The sequence below is a fragment of the Ictalurus punctatus genome, chromosome 15 (assembly GCF_001660625.3).
Source record: "Ictalurus punctatus breed USDA103 chromosome 15, Coco_2.0, whole genome shotgun sequence".
NCBI lineage: Eukaryota > Metazoa > Chordata > Actinopteri > Siluriformes > Ictaluridae > Ictalurus > Ictalurus punctatus.
This window is the reverse complement of record NC_030430.2, coordinates 24,127,416-24,145,226: the sequence shown is the minus strand read 5'-3', so window position 1 is coordinate 24,145,226 and position 17,811 is coordinate 24,127,416. Positions and strand designations below refer to the sequence as shown.

Genomic DNA, 17,811 nt, shown 5'->3' with positions numbered 1-17,811 from the left:
CAATAGGTTCTTTAAACACTGCATGTGTACTGTAAAACGCACCAGTAGAGTACATTTCTAAAGGGTTTTTTGGGGGGTTTGTCTCTTTAAAGCAACCCTTGAAGGTTCAGGGAGAATAGATTTCCCTATCAGAGAAGTTTCTAATTAGACCTCTTATAGTTAGAAGAGTTCTTGGATTACCGATAGAACATTTAACCATCTGAAGAACCTTCGAGGAACCACATGCATCCTGGACGTTTATACAGCACTTACATGTGTGGTAGAATCCAGTTCAAGCAGTACTGTGTGTTTTGCAGTACTGTGATTTTAACTCCAGTCATTACAGATGTGGCCTTGATGTATCACGCGATTCATCACGTGTGATGACGTGGTACCCTGCAGGCCAGCTTCTTAGAATTTAAAGTCATTTGTCGTGCTTCACGTTTTAACCACCAGGTGGCGCATGGAACAACATACTGTAGCTGAACGCGGTACAATAAAAAAATGGAAAGTGTGGTCGAATGGTTCACATAAAATATTACGTTTCTCATCAACACTTTCGAATAACATTTGAATAAACATTTGAATTCAAAATTGGGCCGGCAAGCCGTGTTTATTCAAATGAAACACGACTGCCCCCTACTGGTCATGTATTTCCAGCGCCGGCAGCATGCGCGTGATTCCGCGTGATACCGCTGAAATCGTAGGATCCGTTTTCCTTCGACATGCATTTTCAGATGGCCACATCTGTAATGTCAGGATGTTAACCACTAAGTCTGGTTTCTTTCAAGGTTTCTTCCTCATGTAATCTCTGGGAGTTTCCTTGCCACTCTCGCCTCTGGATTGCTCATTAGAGATCTCGCCCGAGACCCAGATTTCTACAAAGCTGCACTGTGACTGTGTTCAAAAATGTTAGACTAATTAAATTGAATTGAACTTCTACTGCCACAGAAAGTCATCCGCTTTGTGTATAATGGCTCAGTGTAATTATTGTGAAGTGTTGCTTGCGATCATTCACGGAGAAATGTAGGTCAGCAGTGAGGAGATCTTGGTAAAATATCGCATCTTGAAGGGAAGCCGTAGGTGTTTAGATGTGCAAGACAGAAGTGCAGACAGTCTTTAAAGTTGGGGTTTTCCAAAATTCATAGAATCCACTGAAGGTACCTGCCAGTGTTTGTCTTGTTCTTCTTTTCTTTTTTGTAAAGATTTACCATGCTCACCCTGAAAAAGATAAGTGACAAGGTAATTCTAAGTAAAGTTGACTAATTAACTTTTATTAATGCTTTGTTACTGTTCACATACCAGTAATTCCCACAAAAATGAAGTATGGAACACTGACCTAACACAGGCTCCTCCTCCTATATAATGTTCAGGGCACACACTTTGGGTTATTAATTCAGTGCTTTTCCTATGCAGGCTGTTCAGCGATGTGGTACTGTGTCATTTACATTAATCGCAAAACAGTGCTAATGTTTGTTTTATTGGTACTGGGATCTGACAGGAGCCATGGGCAGTCAGTTTTGAAAAATGCAGGACAAAGAGGCCATGTTGCTTAACATCGGAGAATATTGGGTGCATGTGTGGCACTGTACAAAGTGTTTACTGCATTCATTCATTCGTTTTCAGTAAATACGTTATTCTGGTCAGGGTCACTGTGGTGTAAATTAGTAATTTGTTTCTACTTCAGGAAATATAACTGAATTGTTAAAATAATTGTGGGCAAGAACAGAAAAATGGGAGTGGGCAGGATTGGTCAAACTTTCTGTGGGAGCAGGCGGAATTGGTCACGAGTGTCTGGAGGAGTGGAGGAGTTGGTCGAGAGTGTCTGGAGGAGTTGGTCAAGAGTGTCTGGAGGAGTGGAGGAGTTGGTTGAGAGTGTCTGGAGGAGTTGGTCAAGAGTGTCTGGAGGAGTTGGTCAAGAGTGTCTGGAGGAGTGGAGGAGTTGGTCTAGAGTGTCTGGAGGAGTGGAGGAGTTGGTCTAGAGTGTCTGGAGGAGTGGAGGAGTTGGACGAGAGTGTCTGGAGGAGTGGAGGAGTTGGTCAAGAGTGTCTGAAGGAGTGGAGGAGTTGGTCAAGAGTGTCTGGAGGAGTGGAGTTGGTCAAGAGAGTCTGTAGGAGTGGAGGAGTTTGTCGATAGTGTCAGGAGGAGTGGAGGAGTTGGTCGAGAATGTCTGGAAGAGTGGAGGAGTTGGTCGAGAGTGTCTGTAGGAGTGGAGGAGTTGGTCGAGAGTGTCTGGAAGAGTGGAGGAGTTGGTCGAGAGTGTCTGGAAGAGTGGAGGAGTTGGTCGAGAGTGTCTGGAAGAGTGGAGGAGTTGGTCGAGAGTGTCTGTAGGAGTTATGGAGTTGGCCGAGAGAGTCTGCAGGAGTGGAGGAGTTTGTCGATAGTGTCTGCAGGAGTGGAGGAGTTTGTCGAGAGTGTCTGGAAGAGTGGAGGAGTTGGTCGAAAGAGTCTGTGGAAGTTGGTGGGATTGATGAAATTTTCTGTGGGAGAGAGTGGGTTTGGCTAAACGTCCAGTGGGAATGGGTGGGATTGGTCAGATTTCCTGCATGAATAGATGGGATTCATCAAAAAATTTTATGGTAGCAGATGAGATTGGTCAAACTTTCTGCTGGATGAAGCAGAAGTGGGAACAGTCCTATGCACATCTCTACTTCATTGGTACTATATAGTCAAGTTCACTGTGTATAATGTATGAATATAGAGCATAGTGATATGCGATATGAGGCTATGTTACCACCATCTTGCCTCGTTAGACTGTTTCTCTTTGCTTTACTCTCCATCTTTATATCTTGTCCAGGTTAAATTCTTGCTAAAGTAGCATTAGCGAGGGTTTTCATATTAGCTGCTGACTGTCTTTTCTCCCATTGACACTTGGCTCTGATTCCCAAAGCCCAACCACCAAGGGAGTGAAAAAATCGCTGTAAAAAAATCCACTCACAAACTCCATGCGATGAATTGTGAGAATTCTTTTCAAGGTCTCAGCATCTCACAGCTCGAGCCTAGAGTGAAAGCAAAGGAAAAAAAAAATTAAAACTTACTCTAATGCTGTCAGAACTTTAAGTCTACATGAATTTGGTTGAAGGGGAAAAACAAAATCTTCCCTTCATGCTGTGTATCTCCATCATCCACTGCTGAGAGAATGTGTAATTACCATTTTCCCTCACTCTTTCGCTCATTCGCTCCTTTTTCCATCACATTTGGCCATCATGCGCATAATGATGATAAAAACACACATTCGCACTGCGCTCGAAATAGACTCGGCTCCTCTCCCGCAGTGAGAATACACACTCGTACCCTCGCACTTGGCTCCGAGAGTCTGAGAGAATTATGGAGAGATGTTTTTATTCCAATATTTTACTTAGCTCACTATACGCACTTACATATTTGGACTGAGGCAGTTTATTTACTTCCAGTCCTCCGTCAATCCGTTGAAGAAAATTCTGTTCTACACTCTGTGTTTACAAAATGTACTGTAGGTTACGTTTAAAATTGACCTGGATTCAATTTCAATAAAATCGCCAATTAAAAAGTTGAGCTAATGCTGTAGCAAATATTCACGGTACAGTACTCGCAATGACATGCAGAGGGCGCTGTCGAGCGAGTTACTCCAGCTCGTCAGACAGCCAAATTAGCAAACTTGAAGAAAATTGGTGGAAATTGTAGAAGGTGATTTTTTATATATATAATTACAATGAGAAGAACAAACAAAGGTTGGTGAGGAAGCGATTTTTTTATAGCCACTATAACCTAACTGATTCACAGACAGAACATTAAATGTAACTATAAATGTGTGTGTGTGTGTGTGTGTGTGTGTGTGTGTGTGTGTGTGTGTGTGTGTGTGTGTGAGTGTGATCAGTTCCCCTGCTGTTGTGTTCCTGCCAGGATACATCACTTGCTCTACATTCAAAAGATGTAGCTCAAGTAACTTTACAGCTTTACAGATATCTCTCTCTCTCTCTCTCTCTCTCACTCTCTCTCTCACACACACACACACACACACACACACACACACACACACAGACACACACACACACACACATATTAAGTTACTTTATGATATCAGTTACTTTTTAGTCTGTGCTTAATTAAGTGGATATCGTATATCTGTCTATTCTAATCAATAAAGTTCATTTAAGAAGCTTCTACAGTAAACAGTGTATCAGTGTATCACTTCATCTCTGTGTGTGTGTGTGTGTGTGTGTGTGTGTGTGCGATAAATGATGTCTGTATCTCTCTTTTTTATTTGCATAATTCCCAGCGCACTGACACCAAATACCACACTTCACTGTATTAATTATTCCGTTTGTTTCGATTCGATTCGATTCGCTCCGTTCTATTTGACTCTATTCGATTCAATTTGCTATACTGTCTTTTATTTCTTCTATTTCGTTTTCTCTTTCATTCCGTTCTTTACTATTTTACTTATTCGATTCTATTCTATTCTATTCTATTCTATTTTTTTATTTATTTTTTTTTCTATTTGCTATATTCTAGTTGTTCTACATTCTAAAAAAAAAAAAAAAAAAAAAAATGCACCGGGATAAAAACAACCCAAATTAGGTTATTTTCCGCCCAGCGGCTGGGTAAATATAGGACAGAACACATTCTGGGCTAAAGTAAACCATCAAGTTGGGTTCATTTTAACCCAGCAAACAGGTTGGCTTTCAACCCAAATGATGGTTTCGTTTTGACAAAAACGCCGGGTTCATTTTATTTCAGAAACGGGTTAATATTTTCAGGGTTATTTTTACCCTCAAATATGTCAAATATACCACATCATAAACAAATACGTCACCTGCTGTTCTAAAACGGATAGACTTCAGATGAACCGAAACTTTTTTTTTTTTTCCTTTCTTTTTCTTTTTTTTTTTTTTCTCTTTTATATGAGTAAAGTTTTCAAATCACATTTAAGCATTTTATTCCGTACTGTACTGTAGTTCAGGAGCATCGCAGACATTTTGACAGCTGCTATGAGATCACAAAGGGAAATGATCAGGCTTATGTCTGTTCCGTTGTGACATTTGCTATCCAACAACTTGATCAAAGCGTGAGGTTCACTGTGTGAAATATATTTGTGGGTTTTTTTTTGTTTTGTTTTTTTGGCTGTTTGTGTTGTAGTTGTTCAGCCACAGCACCATCCTATGGGTTTTCACAGACCGCCGCACATTATTTAGGTGGTAGATTATTTTTAGCTGTAATACACACTTTCAGATGCATTTACACACACACACACACATACACACACACGCACACATCATATGCACATAAAAAGATATCTCTTTCTCTAACTGGATGGAATGCATGTTCGTGTGGGTGTATTCAATTCTTTAGTGTTGTGGATCTGAAGTCTGTTGGGAATGCAAAACAAACAAAGACCAAGAAGCACTTGCCATGAGGGTCAAAAGGTCATCCGGCATGCGCTAACATTTAACCCATTACAAAACCATCTCTTCTGAGTATCATTTCCATAATTTAACTGCAGTGCTGTGTGTATTTTGGTGAATATTTCTGGTTATGGAGACACTGTGGGAAATCTGGGCAGGTTTAAGACGTGATCTGGCAACGAAACTCCTTCTCTCTCTCTCTTGCTTGCTCTATCTCACTCTCACTCCTTCGTGACTTCTTGTTTTGGGCTTTGAGCCAGCGTAAAATCGCTCGAGGATGTCCAAGCAGCGAAGAGACGGGCGTGTAATATATGATTTTATCCTATCTGGATGAGTTATTAAATAAGGATGAAGCCACAGGGAGTATACAAACAGTGTCCTTGTAAAAAGGGTTTACAGCAACAATAATCCAGATTTACAGTATTTACTCTCTCTCTCTCTCTCTCTCTCTCTCACACACACACTCTCACTGTGTCAGGTTTTTTTTTTTTTTTTTCTCACTCACGTGCTTTATTCAGCTCTGTCATCCCTCGTTTGTGAAAAGTTTTGGCTCGTGTCAGCGCCGTTTTCACCTTGCCATTAAGAATTAGCATTTAGCAACAGATTAATACGCCGAAGAGAGTTTTTACCCTCCAAGTCACATCTCCTGTCATTTTATTTCAACTTAAACAACTTTTAGGATTTCAACACGCTTCAGATCCGACCTCACGCTTTCTGACACGTGCTGAGCTGGGAATTTAGGTTGTTCTGCCTTGGGTGCAGGCGTAGCTGTTAAGAAAACTAGATAACACTTGTTTTTTTTTTTTTATTTAAAAAAAAAAGGGGGGGGTTTAAGGGTCAGTATTCAGTTATTTATAAGCAAGTAACCCATGATTTACTAAGTAAAGACCGCTTCGAGATCTTTTAGATTTTTTTTTTTTTTTTTTTAAGTGACTAAATATAGTATTGGTTAATCAGTGGGAAAACAAATTGGGCTTGAAGTGTAAAAAAAAAAAAAAAAAAAAAAAAAAAGGCATTTATTCCTACATGTAAAATAAAATCGTCAGGATTACATTATGAAAATGGTGACTCTGACACCTACAACCTATTTTATCCTTAATACAATAACTACTCGTTGATGTATAGTTTTATACATACGTCGTTTAATTAAATGTGTAACGATAAACAGATAACAAGTATGGCATGTAGTACTTTAGTAATTTTTTTTAAAATTTGAATGTACTGTAGGCTAATTGTTGATAAGTTGCTGTAGGATAGGAAGAATAAAACACTTGTTATAGGAATGATTTGCTGTTATAGGAAAATAATCAGCTTTTTGCAGTGGTACCAGTCACTGTGCTTCATCACCCAAGTGATTATTTGCCATTCTTGAGCGTTCCTCAGGCTGCATTAAATATATATGAGAGGTGCTTTATGAATAATTCTTTAATTTGTTTAAAGAAGAGCCTGCATTAATGTCAACATGCTTTACCTTCTGGGATTTTTCTAACCTCTTTTTTTTTTTTTCTCTTCTCATTTCTAGACACCTTGCTGTCATCAGGAGCAGGTAGGAATAAACTGTGTGTGTGTGTGTGTGTGTGTGTGTTGTGTGGTCATTTTTGCAGCAGGCTGTATGCTGAGTGTGTGAATAGTTTCCTCGTTGTAAATCTACTATGTTTACGCTGGATTTCGAGCTTAAAAACGACAGAATGGTATTTGGAAGAGGAATCTTTATGGCGTGGTAGTTACCTTGGATTTCCGTGGGTTGATGTTTATGAGATCGTGCTCATCAAGGGCGACTTTCTGCTTGAGTGTTTTCAAAACGGTTATTGTGTGGGAGACGGGGAGAGGGGGATGGGGGGGGGGCGGTTTGCTTTGCATCGATTATTTATTTATTTTATTTTTTTCCCATTGTTCAAAGTTGAGTGTTTTTGTGTAAAGGAAATATTCTTGAGAGACTATGGTGAAACGTATACCCATACATTAGCATGGCAGGGTCGACAGGCCTGCATACTGTAAAGTGCAAATACAAAACGGTGGACGATAATAAATACATTTGAATAAATTTCAACGAACGGCTGTTAATGTTAAATGAGACAAAGTAGAACAGCTTTCTGACTCATTGCTTATATTCTCGATTCACATCTGCATGTTGGGATATCTTCTTATGTTACCGGGTGCTCTTAAAGTGACAGTACGACATTACAACAATAAATACGAAAAAAAAATATAATAATAATCATTTTAATAAATAAAAAAAACAATAGCTACGTAAGACAACAGAAGAAAGAAACCAGTGCAAACAATTGTCTGCATTCTCCATCTTCTAGAAAGAAAATGGCAACTCTGACCTTACATTTGATAAGCAGTACATCTATCTGTTTCTAGCTAAGAGCAATTCCCACTATAACTATAACATCTTGTCATTCAAAGATCTGGAGATTGTTATTCATGCCAGAACAAAGGAAAGTATCTTCGCTTCACTGTCTACCAGTCAGATAGGAGTTTTGTTTTTAAATCTTTACATAGCAAGGCACTGTGATATATCTCTGACCTCCCTGCAGACGTTCTGCCTCAAGATCCTCTACCCCAGCCGCTATAAACTATTCTGCGGTCTTGACTGACGTGTTAGCTTTTAAATGCACCAAACTGGGCAGATTAAAGTGTGCTGCCGAGTAGTAGGTAATAATCTGAATCATGCCAGATGATATTCATGCCCGTTTATTCATCATTGTACTGGGATTGTAACAAAGAACACATAAGTCCATCCAGGGAGAAAAGCAGGAGACAACCGGAAAAGAGGCTTTCAGGACAGAACAGCTGTTAGACAAAGCTGGGGTTTAGCAGTTTTAGGCCCCATCAGATGGAAGGAATCAGAACAGATTGAAGGGAGTTCTTTGTACTTGATGAGCATCTGCTAAAACGATCCACAGTTCAGTGATGGAGTACAGGCAAGTCGAAAAGAAGTCCGTTACCGAGAACTGTTTTTACTTCAACAGTTCTCAAATTCCTGAAATTCTACCATGATTCAAATGTGTGCGTACGTTTAAATAGTGTTTTTATTGGCTGAAAGCATTAAAGACTGTATATATATAACATATACCACATAGAGGACCATGCTCGTGAAGACATATAGTATCCTTTCATCAAAGGAGCTCTTAAACAGTCTTAAAATTTATGATGCAGGACATGGAGGGAAGGTTGTGAAAGGGCGGTGGAGGACTGTCAGGATAAATGAGTTAGTACTGTTAGTTAGGATTGTGAGAAAGGAGGCTGAGGCAGAATAGGGAGGGAATGACTGTTAAGGAGTGTCTTTAGGGAGCACCATGTGTTCGCATGGTGAGAGAAAATCACGAGGCTGTTGTCGAAAAGGTATTCCAGTGAGGACATTGAGCTGTAAAAGGAGTACGGTTAGGGAGGACTGTTGGGGATGAGGTGAGGATTTGGAGCTTGAGGGAGTATGATGACTGCTAGGGAAGGTCTTAAGTAAGCAACTTTTGAAAAGAGGATGTCATTGGTGGATAACGAGGGATGGTGATAAGAGAAGAGGGAGGACAGTAAAGGAGGATGCGTAAGAGCTATTATGAGGTAGAATTGTTAAGGAGGAAAGGTCTTAAAGAGGGTTTGAGAAAGTAGGATTGGTGATGAAGATCATTTTTTGGGGAGGATGGTATAGGAAGATCATTATGGAGGATGGTATATGACAGTCTTTAGGATGGATGATGAAGGTACATTAGCGTGGATTGTAAGGGTGGAACTGCGAGCCATAATTTTTGGGGAGGATCTTAAGAGTTGATGGTGAAAAGCAATCGTTATGGAGGGTGGTGAGAGAATAACCTCAGGGAGGATTGTAATGATGATCTTTAGGGTTAATAGTGAAGGAGCATCGCTGGGGTGGGTGTTGAAGGAAGATCTAAGGGAGGATCTTTAGGGTTGAGGGTAATGGAGAGTCATTAGCCTCGGTTGTCATAGAGAATCATGAGCGAGGAAGCAAGGTCATCAGGGAGGATTTTTATGAAGGATGGTGAAGGAGGTAAGATGGTGGAAGGTAGATGCATTAAGGTAGATGGTGGAAGAGGATTGTTTGGATGGTGAGGGAGGATCTTTAGGGTAAGATGGAGAAGGAGGATCGTCTAGAAGGACTTCAGGGAGATTCTTTAGGATTGATGGTAAGGGGGATTATTAGGGTGGATAGGGAGGTGGATTATCAGTGAGTAAGCAAGAGAAGTTCATGAAGGAGCATTTTTTTTGGATAATCGTGAAGGAGGATCATTAGAGTGGATAGAGATTGGTAATCATAATAATCATAAAAGGGGGGATTGGAGTATGTAGTGAAGAAGAATAATTTGAGTAGTATGGGAGGATCCTTGGGTAGAATGTGAAGGAGAATTCTTGCTGTGGTCAGGGAGAATATTTAGGGTAGATGATGACTGAGGATCAATAGGGTTTTTTACCATCTTTAGTGTAGATGGTAAAGGAGGAATTTGGGTTGTGAATGAGGATCTATATGGTAAATTGTAAAGGAGATTCATTTGGGTGGTGATGGAGGATCTTTAGGGTAGATGGTAAAGGATGATTGTTTGGGGGGATCTTTAGGGTAGATGGTAAAGGAGGATTGTTTGGGGCGTGATGGGGGATCTTTAGGGTAGATGGTAAAGGAGGATTGTTTGGGGGGTGATGGAGGATCTTTAGGGCGTATGGTAAAGGAGGATTGTGTGGGGGGTGATGGAGGATCTTTAGGGTAGATGGTAAAGGAGGATTGTTTGGGGGGTGATGGAGGATCTTTAGGGTAGGTGGTAAAGGAGGATTGTGTGGGGGGTGATGGAGGATCTTTAGGGTAGATGGTAAAGGAGGATTCTGTGGGGGGTGATGGAGGATCTTTAGGGTAGATGGTAAAGGAGGATTGTTTGGGGGGTGATGGAGGATCTTTAGGGTAGATGGTAAAGGAGGATTGTTTGGGGGGTGATGGAGTATCTTTAGGGTAGATGGTAAAGGAGGATTGTTTGGGGGTGATGTAGGATCTTTAGGGTAGGTGGTAAAGGAGGATTGTTTGGGCCTTGATGGAGGATCTTTAGGGTAGATGGTAAAGGAGGATTGTTTGGGGGGTGATGGAGGATCTTTAGGGTAGATGGAAAGGAGGATTGTTTGGGGGGTGATGGAGGACCTTTAGGGTAGATGGAAAGGAGGATTGTTTGGGGGGTGATGGAGGATCTTTAGGGTAGATGGTAAAGGAGGATTGTTTGGGGGGTGATGGAGGATCTTTAGGGTAGGTGGTAAAGGAGGATTGTTTGGGGGGTGATGGAGGATCTTTAGGGTAGATGGTAAAGGAGGATTGTTTGGGGGGTGAGGGAGGACTTTCAGGGTAGGTTTTAAAGGACGGTCATTTGGTTGATGAGGAAGGATTTGCAGGTTATATGGTAAAGGAGGATCGTTTACATGGTGAGAGAAGATCTTTAATACAAGCTGACGGAAGGGAAATATTACGAGTGAGGCTTGTTAGGCATAATATTTTGAATTTTTGCTAATACTATCATCATTTGCCAATGTGCCATAAGGATGGCTGGTGAGGGTCCTAATAATTTCAATGGCGAGCTCTTTTTCACATTTACATGTAATGGCAAAATAAGAAAGACACTTAATTCTGCATAACATCAAAGATATGCTGACCGGCAGCGAACAAAAATAAACAGTGCATGCAGCATTCAGTAACAAAACCTGCATATGGGCACATATGAATAAAGAGTGTCATAAAGAAGGATGGTGAGAGCATCAGGATAGATCATAAAGTAAAAATCGTTAGGGTTGATAGTGAAGGAATATCATCAGGGAGGATTGTTGGGGAGGCTCTTTAGGGTAGGTGGTGATGGAGAATCATTGAGTGGTTGGTGAAGGAAGATCATCAACAAGGGATGTTACAAAGGATTGTGAGGAAAGGTCATCAGGGGGTGTCTTTAGGGTTGATGATGAGATCGGACTGCTAGGGTGGATAGTGAATAGGGGATCATCAGGGAGGATTGTTAGGTTGAATCTTTAGGGTTGCTGGTGAAGGAGAATCATTAGGGAGGACTGTGATGGATGAGTGGGCGTCCAGAGTCAAAGCTCACTTATACCAGTGTGCTAATGGCCAGCAGCACACAGCAGACCACTTACAGCCTCTTAACATCCTCAAATTTAGAGCTGTTTTTCCTCTCATCTTCCTAAAAAAAAACATGGATCTGTTAATTTATTTGAATTATTTATTTTTTTGTCTGTTTTATTCATTAATTAAATTGAACGGTTAAGTGGCATTTGCAGCATTTCTAGTTTGTAGAGTGACTTTTCCACTGACCTTTTTCTCATTAGCTGTACAGCATTAGCTAATGGACAATCTCGTTCTCCGTTCTCGTTGAGATGGGAAGTTGTTTTGATGAAAAAAACAAAAACACACACACACATACACACACACACAAAAAAAACAACCGCCTAAGTGTTTACTCTTCATTAGAGGTGATTTTAGCGGAAGCAGAGAAAAGGTGGATGCTATTAAACTTTGAAACTTGGGGCATTGAAAGTAAAGTTCCAAAAGTACACTTTTGAAGCTAATATTATAGCTTACTGTCTGAAGTGTGTGTGTGTGTGTGTGTGTGTGTGTGTGTGTGTGTGTGTGTGTGTGTGTTGTGTTTCTTGTCCTTCTCTAAGGGAATTAGAGGTTTTATCTGTAATTCAGAGGTCATATCCGATCCTCTGACTCTTCCCCCCCTCGAGAGCGTAGTTAAGCACCCGTCCTGTCAATTAGTCCGACCGAGAATCGATTCATCACTACAGCCATTCATTGATCCTGTGACTCATTAATACGCTTTGTAATGGCTCCGGGTGTTTAACCGCACTCGTTAAGCTTTCCAATCTGACAAATTCACACTCTCTTTCCTTTATTTTCCTTTTCAGAAATAGTCACAATTTCACTGTAATTTTCCACAGGGTGGAGCAGAAAATCAGGAGCGGCCCTGGTGTGACGTGGTTTAGTTTAGCGATCAGCTAATGTTAGCTCGAAGGGACAGCCCTGGTCCTGTTTCCTACTGGCTCATTCACATAGATAAACTCTGAGCAAAGTGAAATTACCAGCTACTGGAAGAGAGAGACTGATTTTGTCTTCCCGCATTCACTCCCATTCAATTCAATTGGCTTGGTTGCCAGACTAATTTTATTCACGTTCAGACTGACCGCCCTGTAACTCTCTTTTCTCTCTTCCGTCTATCCCTTTCTCATTTTTTGTTCTCTTGCACTTCTTACTTTTCTTCCTGTCTCTGAATCTTGGTGAATTTTTTGTCTCCCTCTTGTCCACCTCATCTCTTTTTTCCCATTAGTATGCCTCCATCTCTCTCTCTTTCTCTCTCTCTCTCTCTCTCTCTCTCTCTCTCTCTCTCTCTCTCTCTCTCTCTCTCTCATATCCTTGCTGTGTATTGATTCCGAGATTCCGAGAAGCAAGAGGTAGCAGCAGAGAAATGTGCTCTTGATAAAATCCAAAAAAAAAAAAAAAATTGTGTTGATATTCTGAGCTCTACTTTTCATTTTCAGAAAAAAAAGGAAGAGAAAATTACTACTAATGTTTTAGTTCATTATACATCGACTTCTGAAAAAAAATCTAAGAACAAACAAGATCTGCACTGACCAAAGCAGCAAAGGAAACAAAAACAGAGCAAAACAAGTCGCTGGAAACAGCGCAAGAAAACGCACAAATGGTAAATGATCTGCACTTATATAGCGCTTTACACTGGTTCTCATTCACCCATGGTAGCAGATCTGCCACGCAAGGCGCTAACTTACCATCGGGAGCAACTTGGGGTTCAGTGTCTCGCCCAAGGACACTTCGGTATGTGGAGTCACGGGGAGCAGGAATCGAATCGCCAACCCTACGATTAGTGGACACCCCGCTCTACCACCTGATCCACAGCCGCCCAACAAGCCCCCAACAAGGAAGACAACACAAGGCAAGATATGAAAATATATATACACACTGGAAAGGGAATTTATTAACACGCACAGTCACGAAAGGTTATAGGATAATAGGAGCAGTTACGTAATTGTCTGCTTCTTACACCAAAGTTAAGGTGAAAAATCACTCCACCTAAAAACCACATGAACTTACACGGTTCATAAAATATTTACTGGATATATATTTAAAAATAACAAACAACAACAAACAGTTTTAACGGTCGACAGAATTTGAAAAGGAAACGCTGGTGGAACTTTAAAAGGAAACAGTCCACTGCGGAACAGCTGCACTGCTACAATGGAGATAATCCAGCCATCAGAACTGAACAGCGTCGAGACGAAGAAAAAACTCCCAAATGAAAAACTTTCTACTGAGCAACCCAGAAATCCTCTACGCTGAATACACAGAGGAGCAGGGCGAAAAAATAAAGACCAGCATGAGCTCATGTTCCACACCCACTAGGGCACCAACACCTGGACTGAAGCTCTGTGTTCCTTTCAACCCTCTGTTAAAAAGACAGGAATGTGCAGCGGCTGCCAGCTTGTCATCCACACTGAAGAACTGGACAACACTGTGCCTTTACATTAACATCTAACACTGGCACAGTCCTAATTCAAGGTGACACCGAGAACATCTAACAGTTTGAGGAGAATTATAACAGCCTGAAGACCAAAGTTAATGAGGACAAAAATCTGTCACCACAAGAATTTAACAAAACTCCTGAGTCTTGTCCCTCCACTGCTCTAGCACCAGAGTTCCCTCAACATGCTCTAGAAAGCTAACCCTAGCTCAAATCACTCTAATCAAAGAGGAAGCCACTTCCAGAGACACCTCACAAAAACACTGGTTAACAAGACAAATACTTCAACACCATACAAAACAGAAACACAAGGAGAGCCTTCCCCAAGCCCTCCACAAGGAGAAGTCTTCCCGATGCCAACTCCACCCCGATGAACAGATCTCCACAGAGGAACCAGCCATAGTCCAAGAGCGCATATATATATATATATATATATATATATATATATATATATATATATATATATATATAGAATAGAATAGAATAGAATAGAATAGAATATATGCACCCAGGCATGCACTAGGACACATGCCCGGACTCACACCCGGACTCGCACCCAGGCATGCACTAGGATACACACCCGGACTCACACCCTGACTTGCACCCAGGCACGTCCTCGCACCCAGACTCGCACCCAAGCATGCACCAGGACACATACCCGGACTCACACCCGGACTCGCACCCAGGCATGCCCTCACACCCGGACTTGCACTTGGATACGCACGTGGACTCACACTCAGGCATGCACTGGGACACACACCCGGACTCGCACCCGGACTCGCAACCAGGCATGCCCTCACACCCGGACTTGCACTCGGATACGCACGTGGACTCACACCCGGACTCACACCCAGGCATGCACTAGGACACACACCCGGACTCACACCCCGACTTGCACCCAGGCACGTCCTCGCACCCAGACTCGCACCCAAGCATGCACGAGGACACATACCCGGACTCGCACCCAGTCCCACAACTGGGCATGCACCCGGACTCGCACCCAGGCATGCACTAGGACACACACCCGGACTCACACCCGGACTTGCACCCAGGCACGTCCTCGCACCCACACTTGCACTCAGACACGCACCCGGACACGCCCCCAGACACACACTCAGTCCCACAACTGGGCATGCACCCGGACTCGCACCCAGGCCCACAACCGTGCACGCACCCGGACACGAGAAAGACAAATTCTGACGAAATATAGAGCAGGTACTCACAATTTACACATTGAAAAAGGAAGACACACTGAAACCTATAAACTCAGAGAACAAAGACTCCGTAAACACTGTGAGCTACAGGAAGTAGAAACCGAAACGCACTTCACTCTGATCTGTCTAAAATATAACCGCATCAGACAGGAATATTACCGTAAATTCACAGCCATCATCCCAAACATCTCCTCTCTGAGCACTGAGCACAAACTGAGCTGTGTTTTAGGGGAACATGAAGGAAGTGTGCGGCTGGCAGCTACGTTCATATCCACTCAAATCACCTCTAATCTAATCTTATCTAATCTAATCCCAACACTGTCTATTATCATAGTTCATAGATGTGTGTATGTATATATGTGTATAGCTATGTATGTATATAAATAAATCAAATACTGCACATCTTCCTGTAATACATCCGTTAATTTAATTTGTTTATTCATATTTAATGTTTATTTTAATAATTATTGCTTTTCTATTCCTTTACTTGTTGTTATTGATTGCATTTATATATATATATATATATATATCAGTCATGCCAATAAAGCTTACTGTGAACTGAACTGTATATTATTTACCTCATTATCCGTGCTAAGTCTATTTGCGTCATTATCTCTCTTTTATCTTTCGTCTCTCTTGTCATCTCTTTCTCTTTTTTCCATCAATATCCCTCTCTCTCTCTCTCTCTCTCTCTCTCTCTCTCTCTCTCGTCTATCACTTTCTTATTTTCTCCATCTATCCATCTCTCTCTGTAATTATCTCTCTTCAGATCTCTCGTCTGTCAAACCATTTCTGTTTTTATGTCCTGTCTTTTATCCTTTTTTTTTTTTTTTTCGCCTCCCTTCGATGTTATCTCTCCATCTCCATGGTTTTTCTCTTGCTAAATATTTGCCACTTATTTTTGTCCTCCTCTTAGCTCAAACTTTTTTTTTTTCATCTCTTCTTCCTTCACGTCTGTAACTCCTACTCCGCTTCTATATTTCTCTCTCTCCCGATTTTTTTTCTTCTTCTTCCTCCATTTCTGTAATTAATTCACTGTCACTTCACTGTTGTGCTGTCTGTCTATCGTCTATCATTCGGTTTGTTTAAGTCTGTTTATTTCTAATTCATTTCCCCACAGATTCATCAATGGCATTTGCAAATGAATTAAAGTTTTTTAAGTTGTGTTTTTTTTTTTTTTTTATCTATGCATGATTGAATATTAAACACATTTATTCTCTCTCTCTCTCTCTCTCTCTCTCTCTCTCTCTCTCTCTCTCTCTCTCTCTCTCTCACACACACACACACACACACACATCTAATTCTCCTTATCATCCAAACCCACAAACACACTTCAATGATCATTCAAATATGGCAGCATGGCTTCAGATCTGCCGACATCTGAGACTCAACTAATGACAGCTCGATTTCTGAAGATTTATCTCGTGGAGTGTTTTTTTTCCCCCCACTTTTTGACAGGAAGTAAAAAAAAATGTGGGAGGAAGTAAAAAAGAAGAAGAAGTAAACAGCTGATTAATTTTGCATGAGAGCAGTCTGTGTGATGGACATGAGGGATGAGACTTTGCTTTATGTAGTGCTTCTGTCCACATGGGATTGACACTTGTGTACTGGTAATGACATTTTACACACACACACACACACACACACACACCAACCATCATCATCATCATCATCATCATCATCACCACTCTGTTTTGTATACTCCTTACAGTCCCCTTGGAACATTCCCTTCAAGTGTTTGCCGGTTTGATGACTTTGTTGCTAGAGTTTTTTAAAATTCCTTTAGCGACTTTATTTCAAATCTGGAAAATTAGCAACTGTTTGAACAGATGTTAGTGACTGTCCTGAACCCGCTACAGCTCTCCAGGTCACATCACAGCTGCTGTTATGTGGGTCGAGAGACGCGTTTGATCGATTCACTACCAGTGTGTCAAGCCTGACTGAGTTGCTCTTGAGCGTGCTGATGTCCCCAGTGACACTGATCAACATTATTTCCATGAGCCAATCTCTGACCACTATTTCCTCTAACAACTAAGGACTGATTCGGTTTGTTCCCAGTTGTCATGTAATATAGGAGAAGGACTAGAAACTATGATTCCCATCAGCCACTGCATCTTGTCACATGTCTTATTTCACCTGTTTCACGTTTTGGCTCATGAGCACTGGGGTATACGTAGTCACGTTTGGCACTGCACTAGTTGTCTCGCATTGTTTGGTTGAGATATCTCTATGACGTTATGCTCGTCCTTGTTTCATGTAGGTCTTGTTTTGGGATTGGTTTGGTACGTTATTAAACGTTTCACTTCAGTTCTACATTTGCATCCGTCTCTACCTACAGTCGTGACTCCAATTACTGATCATTGTTCCCTCTGACCAATCTCTGATGACCATTCTTCCCAACAATTTATCACTGATTCAGTTTGTTTCCAATCACTAATCACCATTGTTCCGAACAACCAATCACTGATCGCCATTGCTCCTACAGAGTAGTCACTGACTGGCATTGTTCTCAATGCCAATCACTGATCACTATTGTTCCCAAAAACCAATCACTGATCACCATTGTTTCCAACAACCAATCACTGATCACCATTATTCCCACTGACTAATGACTGATCGCCATTGCTCCCACAGAGTAGTCACTGATCACCATTGCTCCCCATGACCAATCACTGATCACCATTGCTCCCCATGACCAATCAC

General features: G+C 41.4%; 1 protein-coding gene across 1 annotated transcript in view; it reads left to right on the top strand.

The window, feature by feature from the left end:
* The window catches only part of LOC108276271 (cadherin-4), a 367,096-nt gene that overhangs the window by 153,828 nt on the left and 195,457 nt on the right, over window positions 1–17,811 (top strand). Inside the window, exon 3 of the mRNA XM_053686058.1 lies at window positions 6,886–6,909. Within this exon, the coding sequence (XP_053542033.1) occupies window positions 6,886–6,909 (24 nt within the window). The remainder of the gene's footprint in view (window positions 1–6,885; window positions 6,910–17,811) is intronic.